Source organism: Musca vetustissima, unplaced genomic scaffold (assembly GCF_032173495.1).
Source record: "Musca vetustissima isolate MV318-11 ecotype Yass unplaced genomic scaffold, APGP_CSIRO_Mvet_v1 utg89744, whole genome shotgun sequence".
Lineage (NCBI taxonomy): Eukaryota > Metazoa > Arthropoda > Insecta > Diptera > Muscidae > Musca > Musca vetustissima.
This window is the reverse complement of record NW_026884902.1, coordinates 6,367-22,142: the sequence shown is the minus strand read 5'-3', so window position 1 is coordinate 22,142 and position 15,776 is coordinate 6,367. Positions and strand designations below refer to the sequence as shown.

Below are 15,776 nucleotides of genomic sequence, written 5' to 3'. Positions count from 1 at the left end.
TCAAATATCTAGGCCTTCTGATAGTCATTGAAAAAAAATTCTTAAAAAATCTAGGATTTCTGATAGTCCTTGAAACAATTTTTAACGCACAACTTGCAGTCATTGAAAAAATATGTTAGTAAAAATCATGCCCTCTGATAGTTCTTGAAAAATAATTCATAAAAAATTTATGTCTTCTGATAGTCTTTGAAAAAAATTCTTAAAAAAACTACACCTTCTTATAGTCTTCGAAAAATAATTCTTAAAAAATCTGGTCCTTGAAACAATTTTTACGCACAACTTGCAATCATTGAAAAAATATGTTAATGAAAACCACGCCTTCTGATAGTTCTTGAAAAATAATTCATAAAAAATTTAGGTCCTCTGATAGTCCTTGAAAAATCATTTTTAAAAAATCCACGCCCACTAACAGTCCTTGAAAGAGAACTTTTAAGATATGTAGGCCTTCTAATAGTCCTTGAACAATTTTTTTAACTCACAACTTGCAGTCATTGAAAAAATATGTTAATAAAAATCACGCCTTCTTTAGGTCTTTTAATAGTCCTTGAAAAATATGTTTTAAAAATCCACGCACACTAACAGTCCTTGAAAGAGAACTTTTAAGATATCTAGGCCTTCTAATAGTCCTTGAACAATTTTTTAACGCACAACTTGCAGTCATTGAAAAAAGCATAAAAGGATCACATTGGATCAAAAGTCAGGACTAGTGAGTGAATACTAATTTTTTGTAGATCATCCTCATAACGGTAACGACCCATTATTCGGCATTTTGGTAACGTTTTTCAACCCATTTGGCATATTGGGTTCTCATTGGACCAATATCCTAATATAAGGGAGGACATGTTTATCAACCAAATTGCCTATAATTTTATATTTTGGGATTTTTGTTAGGTTCAAAATCACCTTATTAAAAAATATTAATATTGGTCCGAGATTCAGAGGAGAAATGGGTTCCATTCCATTATTCAGCATTTTCCCTCGATATTGAAATTTTAGGTACTCCTTAAATGCCTTCCTGTCAAAAATAATCATCTTTTGGTATAGCCCCCATATAATGGCATCCAACATTTTCGATATTTTGGCCATAAAAAATGGTTACGGTCCCCCTTTTCGGTATTTTGATTTTATCGTCCTGTAATTTGCCATTCCAGGTCAATGGCATGTTTTGGCATAGCCATGGCCACCCTTTTTCAGGTTGACAATAGTTGTTTGTTTTTCAGGTCTCTTGGTAATTAAAAACAATTTCAATGTAGGTCAATATTTTAACATAGACCCCGTGTAAGGGTCCTAAGCGATTTTAGGTATTTCGAATAAATATACAAATTTACTTTACGAAGTTTTCTTTAGTTTAGCAGTAATTTTTCAAGGACTGTAATTTTTGTATTCTAGGGCTATCAGACTTATCAGTTTGATGCCGTTCAGATTAAAATATTAATATCATCAGATAATTTTGAAAAGAAAAAATCTTTGGTATTATCCAGGATGAAAATAACAAGTCGATCGAACTGAAATCCGTTTTTGTTATTTTCATATTTAAATTACTTTTACAAAAAAAAATATAGAAATTCTTGACCACACCAATATCACACTTGTTCTGATATAAAAAAAAATAATAATAATATAATAGTTTATATAAACACATTTTTTATGTCTATAAAATAATACTCTTTATTAAACAAATAATATTTTAATTTAATAAAAAAGCTATTGTTTATGTTTGTGATTTATTTTCGAATTAAATAAATTCTTTTATTATTATTCTATGCCAAAATAAGTGCAAATTGTTTTTTTATAGTTTTTCATTTTATATAAATTAAATTACAAAACAATAATATTTGTTTCTAATTAATAATGAATAAGGAAAATAGAAAGTCAGGCCCTCAAAGCAACAACAACAAGTCAACATTTATCTCAGAACACCTTAACAAAAAAAATGTTTACTAACAACCAACTCTGTTTTTGTTTTTAATTTTTGACGTCTTTTAAATATAAAAAGTTATTTTTATTTTTTGTTTATGTATATTTTTTATTATTATTACTGTTTAAATAAATAATGTTTATTAATTTCCTAAGTTAGCAACTAATAATGCTCTAGATTAAATAATAGATAATAGAAATTGTTTTAATGAATTGCGTAATAAAATAAAAACAACAATAACAACAGAGTGAGTGAGGAGTGGTCTGCTGGAAAATTTTTGTTTGTTTGTTATTTTTTGTTGTTATTAAATTTTTTTTTTGTAATAATATTAGGGTGTGTGTTTCAAAAATATTTCTTGACGTAAGTATAATGATAAGGAAATATATTATTTATAAATAATTTAATGAAGTTCAACAGGCCTCCCACAACTTCAACATCCACTTAACTATTGATTCTCTTGAGCAATGCAAAATAGCTATAGGAGGAATTTACAATCTGCAAGAAGAAGAAGAAGAAACTAAAATTACTCTTGCATTCCCCCTCTCTTTGTTAACCCATTTTCAATACTTACCGATGTAAAGGCCGCCAAATTAAATGTATATGTCGGATTAATCGATTTAATACGTATCGGTATATCGAATCGGGTCATCATTAGCAAAGTCAATTTACGATTCATACGATTCCAATAGACCCAATTCGAACAATACAAATAGTAGGGAACTTCTTCACTTTTTGCCGTAACCTCACTGGGAAAATAGCAGAGGATGTAGATTTGTGACAACATGCACAGCTGATAGATGAGGAATTTGATGAAATTGGCATAGTCACCGGGATCGGAGAGCTGTAATTGGGAAATTAAAAAAAAAATAATTAACCAGTGAGCGGAGCAGTATAGTCGGTCGGGGACGTGATACCCTACACAACTTCTTCCAAACTATAACTTTCTGTGATTCAATATTCTGAGCTTGGGCACCCTTGACCGACTAGAGGTCAACAAATATTACAAATATTCAGTACAGCCCCTCTAATCACTTGTCCAGATTCCCTTCACCGTGCGTTGTGTTGTGATGTTCGGCTTTCAATTTTGGCCTATAGATCGACTCGAAAAAAAAACACCAACAAATAAGTTTTCGGTCCACTTCAACCAAAAATTATTATGTGATCATCATCGAAAATTATACGCGTTGTCGGTGACCATAACTTTAACCTCATGGAAAATTTCAAAGCGATCAGCGCTATATTTCCGCCGTCTAGTGTGTTAATGGGTTACTAAATAATATATGAATTCGTAAGCACCTGTAAATATTTATGTGTAAGTCTTGCATCCGAGTACATACGACAATATAATTGGTATCAATTTAAAGGCCAACCACTCATCTTGAACATACTATCAACTTCTCGGGTCTAGGACCTTCAGGTGCAAATATATACCCCATAGAATACAAATTTTGCAATTTTTCACACAAAAGTCAGGGTCCATTTGATCCGCTAAATACTGACCGATATTCATCAAAACAGTCATACTTATTCTTTGGTCCGATTTCCTTCTCCATGCAAAAATTCGTGGTGGTTGGGCCATAATTGCGGCCTCTGGAGCGACCAGAAAAACCGACAAAAATAAAGTTTTTGTTCCATTTCATCCCCTAAATATTAACCGATCTTTTCCAAAAACCATAGGGGTCTTCATTGGCCAGAACCCATCCTACATGCAAAATTTCGTGAAGATTGGTCCATAACTGTGGCCTGTATCGTGTTTACAAATTATAATGGACAGACGGACGAGATATGACTATCGGTATACTTAAAGGTGGGTCTAGGACCAATATTTCGCGGCGTTACAAACTTTTGGGGCAGCACAAAGCTATAATACCCTGACAACAAAGTTGTGTAGAGTATAAAAATTCGTAGTCGATTTAAAAAAAAGAATTCCAGGACTATCAGGACAAGTGGATTTTTTAATTCATTTCAAGGGCTACCTTAAGGCGTGGAATTTTTAAAATTTATTTTTAAGGACGATGTTTTTTTAAAAATTATTTTTAAGGACTAACACACAAGGGTGACGTAGGTGAATATAAATACGGCTTTGGCTTTAACATGGCGAAGTCCCTCTTTCATCTAAATTGGGGACAATCAACTCCCCGCGGTGTCACCTGGGTACCCATTTTCATCACCAATTGAAATAGTGCTGCGCGTTCACCCATAAGAACTATAAAAAAGAGGTTGAGGCGTCGGGTTAGTTGCCCACACTCGGAAAACACCTCTTACTATGAAAAAGCAACAAAAAAGAGAACCAAACCCCCCCCAATGTTAACGGCCCCCGCAAACTTATAAAGGACCACGATCTGCGAATCTGCACTTGGAATGTGCGCACGTTGTACAGAACAGGCACAGTTTTCTTATCAATTTCTCTTTCGAAATGTGCTACATGATCGGAGTTTCCATGAAAAGGGAAGCCAGAGAGATACTACATTCCAACCATTATGCGACGCGTTTCGCCGTTGGTTAAGCGGCTCATCAGGCATATTGGGTAATGTGGCTTACAAATGTCTTTACTGGATAAGTTGTATTTATGTCGACTATTGTTCCGAAATTGCATCTACGAATTAAATTCAACGTGTCAAGGTTCGGACATTTGGCATCACACCAGAACATTCCTTTTCAGAGCAGATTTTTCTTGTAGCGACGGACTTTTTTTCGATACAGACTTTTCGCCTTGGCGTATGTACTCAGGAAGTGCAAAGCTGATATTATTGCCTTGCAGGAAATGCGATGGGAAGGGACTGGCGTCAGTAAATCAGATTATTACGCACTGTATTATAGCAGCCATGAAACGAGACATGAATTTGGCTGCGGATTTATGGTTAACAGGAGAATAAAAGACCTCGTCTCCAGATTCCCTCCAGTAGATGAGCGAATTTCTATAATCCGTATAAAAGCGACATCCTTCTACATCAGTCTCATTTGCGCCCATGCTCCGACCGAAGACAAAGATGAACAGACCAAAGATATATTTTGCGAGCGCCTAATAACAGCATATGACCGCTGCCCTGGCCATGACATTAAATTTCTGCTAGGAGATTTTAATGCAAAAATCGGAAGCGAAAATATCATTGGCCCCACCGTCGGAAAATTCAGCCTCCATAAAGAAACATCCAACAACGGCATGAGGTTGATTGACTTCGCTGGAGCAACAAAACATGGTAGTTAGCAGCATCAGATTCAAGCATCTCGATATAAACAAAGCCATTTGGATTTCTCCCGATCGAATAACGAGAAATCAAATTGATCATGTTGTGATAGACGAAAGGCATTCAGCCAGTGTATTAGACGTTCGATCGATCCGAGGAGCGAATATCGATTCGGACCACTACTTTGTAGCAGCCAAGGTTCGCACTCGTCTTAATGTTGCAGCAAAGGTGCGATCTAATGTAACACGGAAACTCGACGTCGAAAAGCTGCAAACACAACAAGTGGCAGAGGCCTACTCCGCTCACCTTACACACCTGCTTGACGAAAGCACTTCTTGTCCCAATAATAGTATAGAAGCACAAAAGCAAAGAATTGCCCACTCCCTACATACTGCAGCAAAAGCAACACTTGGGTACCCAAAACCACCACCAAGAAATCCATGGCACGATTGCTAGGAGGGAAAAGGAGAAAAGAGAAACGTATTTTCATAAAAAGAAGAAAGAACTAGAACTGATCGGAGTCAGAATGTAGTCCGGACATTTTGCCAATGAGTAAAACACCAAACCGAAGGTTTTGGTGCAGGCTCATCATCCTGTAGAGATGAAGAAGGAAACCTGGTGACAGATACAGACAGAGTGCTGAGGATCTGGAAGGAGCATTTTGAAAGACTTTTGGTATCAAATAGTAGCGATGAATATGATACCCAGGACCAATAATAGATGACGGTATAGAGTGTATACCATCTAGCCAAGATGAGGTCACAATAGTAATCAATCGGCTAAAGAATAATAAAGCAGCAGGTGCCGATGGCTTACAAGCCGAACTATTCAAAACTGGTGGTCAGATGCTGGTAAGGAGCATGCACCAGCTGATTATTACAATTTGGCTAGAGGAAAGCATGCCCAATGATTGGAACCTTAGCGTCCTATGTCCCGTGCACAAAAAAGGAGACAAGACGATATGTGCCACCTATAGAGGAATAAGTCTCCTCTCCATCGCATATAAAGTGCTATCCAGTGTGCTGTGTGAACGATTGAAGCCAATGGTCAATGACATCATCGGACCATACCAATGCGGCTTCAGACCTGGCAAATCCACCATTGACCAGATTTTCACTCTGCGCCAAATCCTGGAAAAACCCACGAAAAGCACATCGACACATTCCACCTATTCGTCGACTATAAAGCCGCATTCGACAGCCCTATCCGTTCAGAAGTGTTTAAAGCCATGTCTGCGTTTGGCATTCCTGCAAAATTAATTCGGCTATGCAGGATAACTTTAACTGGCACAAGATCAGCAGTTAAAATAGGAAAGGACCTATTGGAGCCCTTCAATACCGAACGAGGATTCAGACAAGGTGACAGTTTGTCGTGTGATTTGTTTAACATCCTACTGGAAAAGGTCATGCGAGAGGCAAAGGTGAACAGAAATGACACTCTGTATACCAAACAACACATGTTACTTGCCTACGCCGATGACATCGACATAATGGGTCGAACATTGAGAGCGGTAACAGCCACCTTTGAACAAATTGAGAAGGAGTCTGCCAAAGTGGGTCTGGCAGTAAACGGCGAGAAGACCAAGCTGATGGTATCAACGCGCAAGACCTCCACTAGACTCGTACCAACTGTGGAACTTGAGAACTATAGATTCGAGGTAGTCAACGATTTTTCATACCTTGGTACGGTCATAAATAAAACTAATGACATCAGTTTTGAAATTCGGAGAAGTATAGTGTTGGCCAACAGATGCTACTATGGTCTGAGTAAGCAACTCAAAAGCAAGGCCACCTCTCGCCAGATCAAACTCACACTCTACAAGACGCTGATACTACCCGTGCTATTATATGGATCTGAAGCATGGGTACTTACGCAAGCAGATTAGGCAGCTCTTGGAGTGTCTGAGAGAATAATTCTCCGAAAGATCTATGGGCCGATCTGCGTTGACGGTGAATATCGCCGTCGAATGAACCATGAGATGTACCAGCTATTCTCGGACATCGGCATTGTTAGACGTATGGAGAATGGATGAAGATGCCCCAGCCCAAAAGGCATGTAAAAGCGAACTAGTTGATGGTGCACGCAGAAGGGGAAGGCCACGAATAAGATGGAAAGATCAAGTGGGAGACAACATTGCCGAAAATGGTCTTTCAAATTGGAAAAACTGCGCAAAAGACCGACGCGCTTGGAAATCTTTTTTAAGCTCGGCTTATGTAACGAAAGTTCTGTCACAAGCCAGCTATGTAAGACTAAAACAAGGCGTGGATTTTTATAAAAATTATTGCTAAAGACTAAGGAGTGGATTTTTTAAAAATTATTTTTAAGTACTAACTCAAGGCGTGTTTTTTTTATTATTTTTAAGGACTACCACAATGCGTGGATTTTTTAAAAAATATTTTTAAGGACTAACACAAGGCGTGGATTTTTAAAAAAATATTTCTCAAGAAATACGACAATGCGATTTCAAATTCAAGGACTACCACAAGATAATTTGGACTACCAAGGATAATTTCAAGGACTACCACAAGATAATTTGGACTACCAAGGATAATTTCAAGGACTACCACAAGACGTGGATTTAAAAAAATATTTTTGAAGGGTTATCAAAATGCGTGGATTTTTTAAAAATTGTTTTAATTAAAAAAAGTGTTGAAACTAATCCTTTTTTTTAATACTTACAAATGACATTGCATAAAAATTCGCCACCAATACCAACACCGAACATGCAATTTGTATCGATATTGGAAAACTTATCAAATCCTCAGCTATACGAACAATATGTATAATATCACCATAATATTTGACGCAATTTTTCAACTGGGCCGTAATCACCTCATCACTGCTCTCATAATCCATACCCAAATGTTCCAAACGATCACACAGAATATCCAATTGACCCTTGATGTGAATCATAAACGAGGCGGAGATCGAATCAAAGGCAATATTCATATAACAACAAATCGATACGGCAATATATTGATACAAATACATTAGACGATAGCGTAGCTTCGTATCAATATTAATCGGATTATATAGCGAGAGGGGTAATTCGGAATTATCAAAAATATACTGAGTCAGCATAACGACATTGAGGGCACACAACGAGATCACGAGATAAAAATTACGCACCCTACCACACAGACGATGTGTCTCGCGGAAAATTTTCACCTCGCGGCTGTTGACGGGACGATATTTCGGTTCGTGTATGGTCTCAATCAATTCCGCATAGAGATGATTTTTCATTTTAATTGTTGAGAATTTTGCAAACACCGCCAACGAAGTGGCAAATATAAAGAACACCTTAATGACTTCATTCAAATCGCTGATATTCGATATGAATTGAATCAGGCAACTCGCGTCGAAGGATAACACCCAAAAGAAGAGTATGAAATAGAAATAGAAACGATGTAGTAGACGAAAACGGTCCGATACCGTATCCGGCAATTTCCACAAAGCCAGCAGGCGAAAAACATACGATTGTTTTTTATAGAAGATTTCCAATAGTTCACGATGTTCCCGGGAATTCATGTTAAAATTGGATTTTTATTTTTTCAGTGGAGGAGAGTGAAAATCGTGGTGAACTCTCGACTGGGTACTTAGTGAATATTTTTAATTAGTTGTAATGTTGTGGTATTTATATGCAAAACATATAATTAGCAAAGATTTTTTTGTAATGAGGTGGTCATTGATTTTATAATCAATCATCGGTAATAATAATTATCACATTAGCGGAATAGAGGATAACGTTCAAGGAGTATATATTTCAATACCTTATTCTTCTAAAAATAAATAAAAAATAAATGTTGACATTCAGGCGTGGATTTTAAAGAATGATTTATTCAGGGACTAGGAGACCTACAGTAGTGGATTTTTAGAAAATAAATTTTCAGGGAATAGCAGATCTACAGGCTGGAATTTTCAGGAAGTAAAAATTTTCAGGGACTATTCGAACTATAAACGTGGATTTTTAAAGAAGATTTTTTCAAGGACTAGCAGTCCCAAAGGCGTGGATTTTCAAAGAAGAATTTTTCAAGGACTAGCAGTCCCAAAGGCGTGGATTTTAAAAGAAGATTTTTTCAAGGACTAGCAGTCCCAAAGGTGTGGATTTTTAAATAAGAATTTTTCAAGGACTAGCAGTCCCAAAGGCGTGGATTTTTAAAGAAGAATTTTTCAGGGGCTAGCAGTTCCAAAGGCGTGGATTTTTAAAGAAGAATTTTTCAAGGACTAGCAGTCCCAAAGGCTTGGATTTTTAAAGAAGAATTTTTCAAGGACTAGCAGTCCCAAAGGCGTGGATTTTTAAAGAAGAATTTTTCAAGGACTAGCAGTCCCAAAGGCGTGGATTTTTAAAGAGGAATTTTTCAAGGACTAGCAGTCCCAAAGGCGTGGATTTTTAAAGAGGAATTTTTCAAGGACTAGCAGTCCAAAGGGTGGATTTTTATTAGGGAGTAGAATTTTTTTCAAGGACTAGCAGTCCCAAAGGCTTGGATTTTTAAAGAAGACATTTTCAATGACTAGCAGTCCCAAAGGCGTGGATTTTTAAAGAAGAATTTTTCAAGGACTAGCAGTCCCAAAGGCGTGGATTTTTAAAGAAGAATTTTTCAAGGACTAGCAGTCCCAAAGGAGGCAGATTGTTAATGGAAGTAATGAATACATTGTCTCGTATTGAGATGGTGCTGGTGACGATATGGATGATGGTGAGGATGATGGTGTTACTGATAGTATTAAGGAATATTGTATTGGCCTGCTTTTTTATTTGTTTTTGCTTGTGTTTTGGGGGAGCCGACGGCTCCACTCCCCCTCAATTCGTTTACTTACCCCCAATTTAATGACACTCGTTACTATGGCTGCATTCCAACTGTTCTCGATGCGCAATAGCTCTTGTCGTGTCTCAACACTTAGATAGCGCGGCTCATGGCCGGCACTCTGCAGCAGAAAACAATGTTGGCGACTGTCCACCGTTTCAGATTCCTTGACAACACGAAACATGGTTTGATAGACTTTGTAAACAACTAAGGCCTTCGTTAAACCGGCAACATTAAGCTGTAAAGATGGACGAACGAATGAAATAATTGTTAAAGGCAATTCAATTAGTGTAATTGATAGACATGTCTGGGAGATTTTCTTGACAAAAGAAAGCGATTATTAAGAATTTAAATTTAAAAATAAGCTAATAAATTTGAAAAATAAAAATTTAAATAATTGAACATATAATGAATTGTCCGCCACTTGAAGTTGTTCTTTAAAATGGGTATGTTTTAAATTTTGATTGGGTCATTTTTTTGTACTTAATTATAGCAGGATTTTTTCATTGAAAACCGTAATCAAAAAATACATAAAAAATTTCTTTGTTATATTTAGGGGTTATTCTTGAGTTTAAGAATAATTAAAAAAAAAATACATCATGGAGGTTTTAACGAAAAGAGGTAAACTCCAAAGTTCATGAAAGAAAAAGTGTAGATCTTTCTTTGTATGACAGAATGACAAAAATATACTAATATTGATTTTTGGTAGGGTCCCCACCTTAAAGCAATTTTATTGATTATTTGGAGGTACATCATGTGTGGTAATTAGTATACGATTCAAGGAAATAAGGACGGAAAAGACCCACAAGGACTCGGGATAGAATGAGGATTTTTAAAAGAACATTTCTTAGAAGAACTTTTAGGCGTGGTTTTTTTTGAAGGACTTTTAGACGTGTATTTTTAAAGGACTGGATTTTTTAAAGAATATTTCTTTACAAGGACTTTTAGGCGTGGATTTGTCCATGAAGGCTTATTCAAGGACTTTTATGCGTGGATATTTCAATTAAGACTTTTTCGAGAGTTCTAGGCGTGGATTTTTCAACGAAAACTTTTTCAAGGACTATTGGGCGTGGATTTTTCAATGAAGAATTTTTCGATGACTTCTAGCCTTGGATTTTTCAATGAAGACTAGTTCAATGACTATTGGGCGTGGATGTTTCAATGAAGATTTCTTTACAACGCATCAAAATATGGACTTATATAGACAATTTTCCTTAAATCGGGGTTTTACCCTCCACAATCCCTTTATGCCAAATTACAGCCACAATCAATTGGAAAATGCGACTAAAACATTAAAAATACTTGCAATAGGGCGCTTACTTTATATGAGGGATATGTCCAAAAATGGACCTATATTCATTTATGTCAAACTTTAATAACCCTTTTATAGCAAGTTACAGCCACTTGATGGGGGAAATGCGAACTTGACACGCCATGATAGAAAGATTTACAGCCAAAAAACCCCAAACTACGGAATATTGGGGGTAAAATTAATGGGGGCTATCAGGAAACTTGATATAAAGATATAAAATTACGAAGATATAAAATTACAGCGAACTGGATTCATACCGAAATTTGGGATGTAGGCGCTACTCTATAAAATGGACCTATATTGATCATTTTAATAGAAAGATTTCCAATCTAGTGAGGACCCAAAATACCAACTTAGAACTGATTAGGTTGTAAAATGTGAAAAAAAACTCAAAATACCGAATAATGTGTGTACCGTTATATGAGGGCTACCTCGACACATGAACCAATATTGATAATTTTTCGTACGGAGATTAAATACTTAATGTAAACACAAAATACCTATTTACATCCAAAAATTTGTCTGAAAGCTTGAAAATGCCGACTATTCATATGTATGTATATGGTCATATGTATCTTTACAATTACATGGCATCTTTACAATTACATCGAAGGAACATAATCCTGTCTTTCTGCAACCTATGATAAATTTAATTTTATTCGACCAGATTTAGTATCGCCTGCGTACCATGGGACAAATCTATGGAAAACGATTTATAGCAAAATTGATGTTAAAAATTTATTTTTAATAATAATTCGAAAGCTATGGAAGCTATGTCTTCATCTGCAGAAATGTCAATAAAACGCAATAAACATTGGTAATTTGGCCCACCATGTATGTAAAATCCGACGAATATATATGTATATATGGCAACAAAATCGAAATCTGCATCGATTTTTCCGAAAATTACCACACATGATTCTATGCTCAATTCAGTACGCTATTCCAAATTTCGTGCAAATCGAAGGATTTATAGGGACTTTGGTGCACCATTTACATAAAATTGAACGAAAATACATATGGAAGATACATCGAAATCTGAACCGATTTTCCCGAAACTCACTATTTATCATTCTAGGCATAGTTCAGTACGCTATGCCAAATTTCGAGCACATCGAAGGATATATAGGGACTTTGGAGCCCCATTTACCTTAAATCGGACGAAAATATTGTGGGAGCTATATCTAAATCTGACCGATTTTCACGAAACTTAGCACACATCATTCTAGACCTAATTCATTACGCTTATTAAGGGACTTTGGTACACCATCTACCTTAAATCGGACGAAAATATATATGGGAGCTATATCTAAATCTGAATCCATTTTCACAAAACTAATCACACATCATTCTAGACAAAATTCATTACGCTGTGCCAAATTTCGTGCAAATCGAATTATATGAAAAGACTTTGGTACACCATTTACCTTAAATCGGGCGAAAATATATATGGGAGCTATATCTAAATCTGAACCGATTTTTCCCAATTTCAATAGGGTTCATCCTTGGGCCAAATAAGTGACTTGTGCCAAATTTCATCCAATTCGGATAATAAATGCAACCTGCACCTTGTTTACAATGTATCATGGACAGACCGACGGAGGGACGTACGGACAGACGGACATGAATAAATCGACTCAGAAAGTAATTCTATGCATATTTTCAAATGTGTCTATGTCGATTCCTTTTGCCTGTTACAAACATATGCACAAAGACATAATACCCTGTACCACAGTGTGGTGAAGGGTATAAAAATTCCTGTGACAGAGGAAGCTTTTTCAAAAAACAATGAGCGGAGCAGTATAGTCGGACGGGGCCGACCATATGATACCCTACACAACTTCCACGAAACTATAACTTTCTGTGGATCTATATTCTGAGCTTAGGCAATATTTCGCGATATTTACTCCCTCTTGACCAACAAATATTTGCTCAACAAATATTCAGTACAGCCCTTCTAATCACTTGTCCAGATTCCCTTCATCGTGGGTTGTGATGTTCGGCTTTCAATTTTGGCCTATAGATCGACTCGAAAAAAAAACACACCCAAAAATAAGTTTTCGTTCCACTTCATCCCAAACTTATTATATGATCATCACCGAAAATTATAGGCGTTGTCGGTGACCATAACTTGAATCTCATGAAAAATTTCAAAGCGATCAGCGCTATACTTCCGCCCTCTAATATATGAATACGTAAGCACCTGTAAATATTTATGTGTAAGTCCCACATCCGAGTACATACTACAACATAATTGGTATCAATTTAAATGTCAACCACTCCTCTTGAACATACTATCAACTTCTCGGGTCTAGGACCTTCAGGTGCAAATATATAGAATACATAGAATACAAATTTTGTAATTTTTCACACAAAAGTCAGGGTCCATTTGACCAGCTAAATATTGACCGATCTTTATCAAAACTGGCATGCTTATTCTTTGGCCCGATCCCCTTCTACGTGCAAAAAATTCCCTGTCTTTGGGCCATAATTGCGGCATCTGGAGTGACCAGAAAAATCGACAAAAATAAAGATTTTGGTCCATTTCATCCCCTAAATATTAGCCGATGTTTATTGGCCAGAACCCATCCTACAGCAAGATTTCGTGAAGATTGGTCCATAACTGTGGCCTGTATTGTGTTTACAAATTATAATGGACAGACGGACGGACACACATGTCTAGATCGATTCAGCTATTTGAGATATGACACATACGTCTAGATCGACTCAGGTAGTCGAGATATGACGAGCGGTATACTTAAAGGTGGGTCTAGGACCAATATTTCGCGGCGTTACACAATTTTGGGGCTGCACAAAGCTATAATACCCTGACAACATAGTTGTGTAGGGTATAAAAACGCAATAACGTCATTCTAGTCTGAATTTGATAGGTTGTGAAAAGTTTCGTGTCGTGTCGACACTTGCAAGAGATTAATTTATATTAACTTGAGTACATTGTACAAAATGTTGTGTTAATCGGACATACTTTGGGTCTTTAACACACAATTTACATAAAATCGGAAGAAAAGATATATTGGAACTATATCTAAATCTGAACCGATTTTCACGAAACATAACACACATGATTCTAGATTCAATTCAGTACGCCATGTCAAATTCCGTGCAAAGTGGAAAGATATATAGGGACTTTGATGCACTATTTACATTAAATCGGACGAAAATATATACGGGAGCTATATCAATCCCTTTCCTCTCTTTAAATACCAACCGGAGTAGAACTTATTAACATATTCTACTTATATAAATAATATAATTTTTATAAATAACATGTACTTTACTTCGAAAACTAATGGCCAAAATAATAGTTCCAATTATATGCAAAGTTCCATTACAATTATATATTCAAACACTTATAAACGTAAAAAAAACTTTCTCGTGGTTGTTATTTATTATTTTTACCCAATAGCATTATTTGTTGCTTGTGCTGGCTGTCAAGGTAAAGACAGATCATAAAAGTTGTATTCCCATATTTGTTGTTCATAAAAAAACAACAAAAAACATTTGGCAATTGTGTTTCCAATTTTCCCAGACACACCACGTATTGTTGGTTGGGGTTTTATTTTTGTCGAATATATCGGTATTTGATGGCAGCAAATTTTTGCTGGGAGTGCTGAACAAATGACGAAAAACCAACGAAAGAATGAAGTATGCGAATCAATGATGGACATTTTATTGATATAATGATAATTGAATATAAACTTCGAAACATTGTATGAATTTGAAGTACACTTGCACCAGGAGGTGCTCATGGAAATAAGTATAATAGGTGGAAAAATGAAATAAATACTTTACGTTTATGGCATTATAAAATGGCGAGAGTATTGCAAATGTCAAATATTATGAAATGAAAAAAACATATATATATATATATATATATTGAACCAGAAAATACTATAACCAATATACAAACAATTCTGTTTCAGTGTATCCTTCTCATTATTTATTGTTAAAAATAGTATTTAAAAAATTGTCACTTTGCATTTCATTTTAATTTATGTTTTTAAACAGGACCTTGGCAGCCAAACCAAAAACGACTTTAAATCCTTTGCATCTGATAGCCATAATTAATTAATCTGTCCGATAACAACCAACCAACCAAAGCGAACAGCCAACCACTGTAATTACGTACAGCATGATAGGGATTATCTTTGGTAATGTCAGAAGTTTATTACGGTATTTGTATTCAATTGTGTAAAACACGTACCTGCTGCCAATTAAACATTACTTTTAATATTCCCTTTTTAAATTTCTGTATGTATGTATTTATGTCTGGTTGTTTGTTTTATTGCAATGCTCAATTTGCATAATTTGTCATTATTTTCGTTGAATGTTTTTTTTTTAAATTAATGTTGCCTCGAAAAAATTATGTAATATTAATGATCATGATAATAAAATGTAATTGTTTAAATGTAAATTTTGGTATGTAAACATTAATTAATGTACATTAGGGTGGATTTATTGCGGAAGATTTTATTGGATTTTTTATAGAAGGTAATTTGAAATTTAAAGAAATGAAGAATTTTTAATATGATTGA

The 15,776-nt window shown here is 35.6% G+C and overlaps 1 protein-coding gene across 1 annotated transcript; it reads right to left on the bottom strand.

Moving 5' to 3' along the window:
* Positions 1 to 2,359: 2,359 nt before the first annotated feature.
* Positions 2,360 to 8,634, bottom strand: LOC133331995 (odorant receptor 46a-like). The gene is made up of 3 exons (XM_061540380.1): positions 7,786 to 8,634; positions 2,490 to 2,759; positions 2,360 to 2,413 (listed from the first exon to the last, which is right to left on the bottom strand). Exons 1-3 carry the CDS (start codon positions 8,632 to 8,634, stop codon positions 2,360 to 2,362), a joined length of 1,173 nt encoding a protein of 390 aa, XP_061396364.1.
* Positions 8,635 to 15,776: the final 7,142 nt, after the last annotated feature.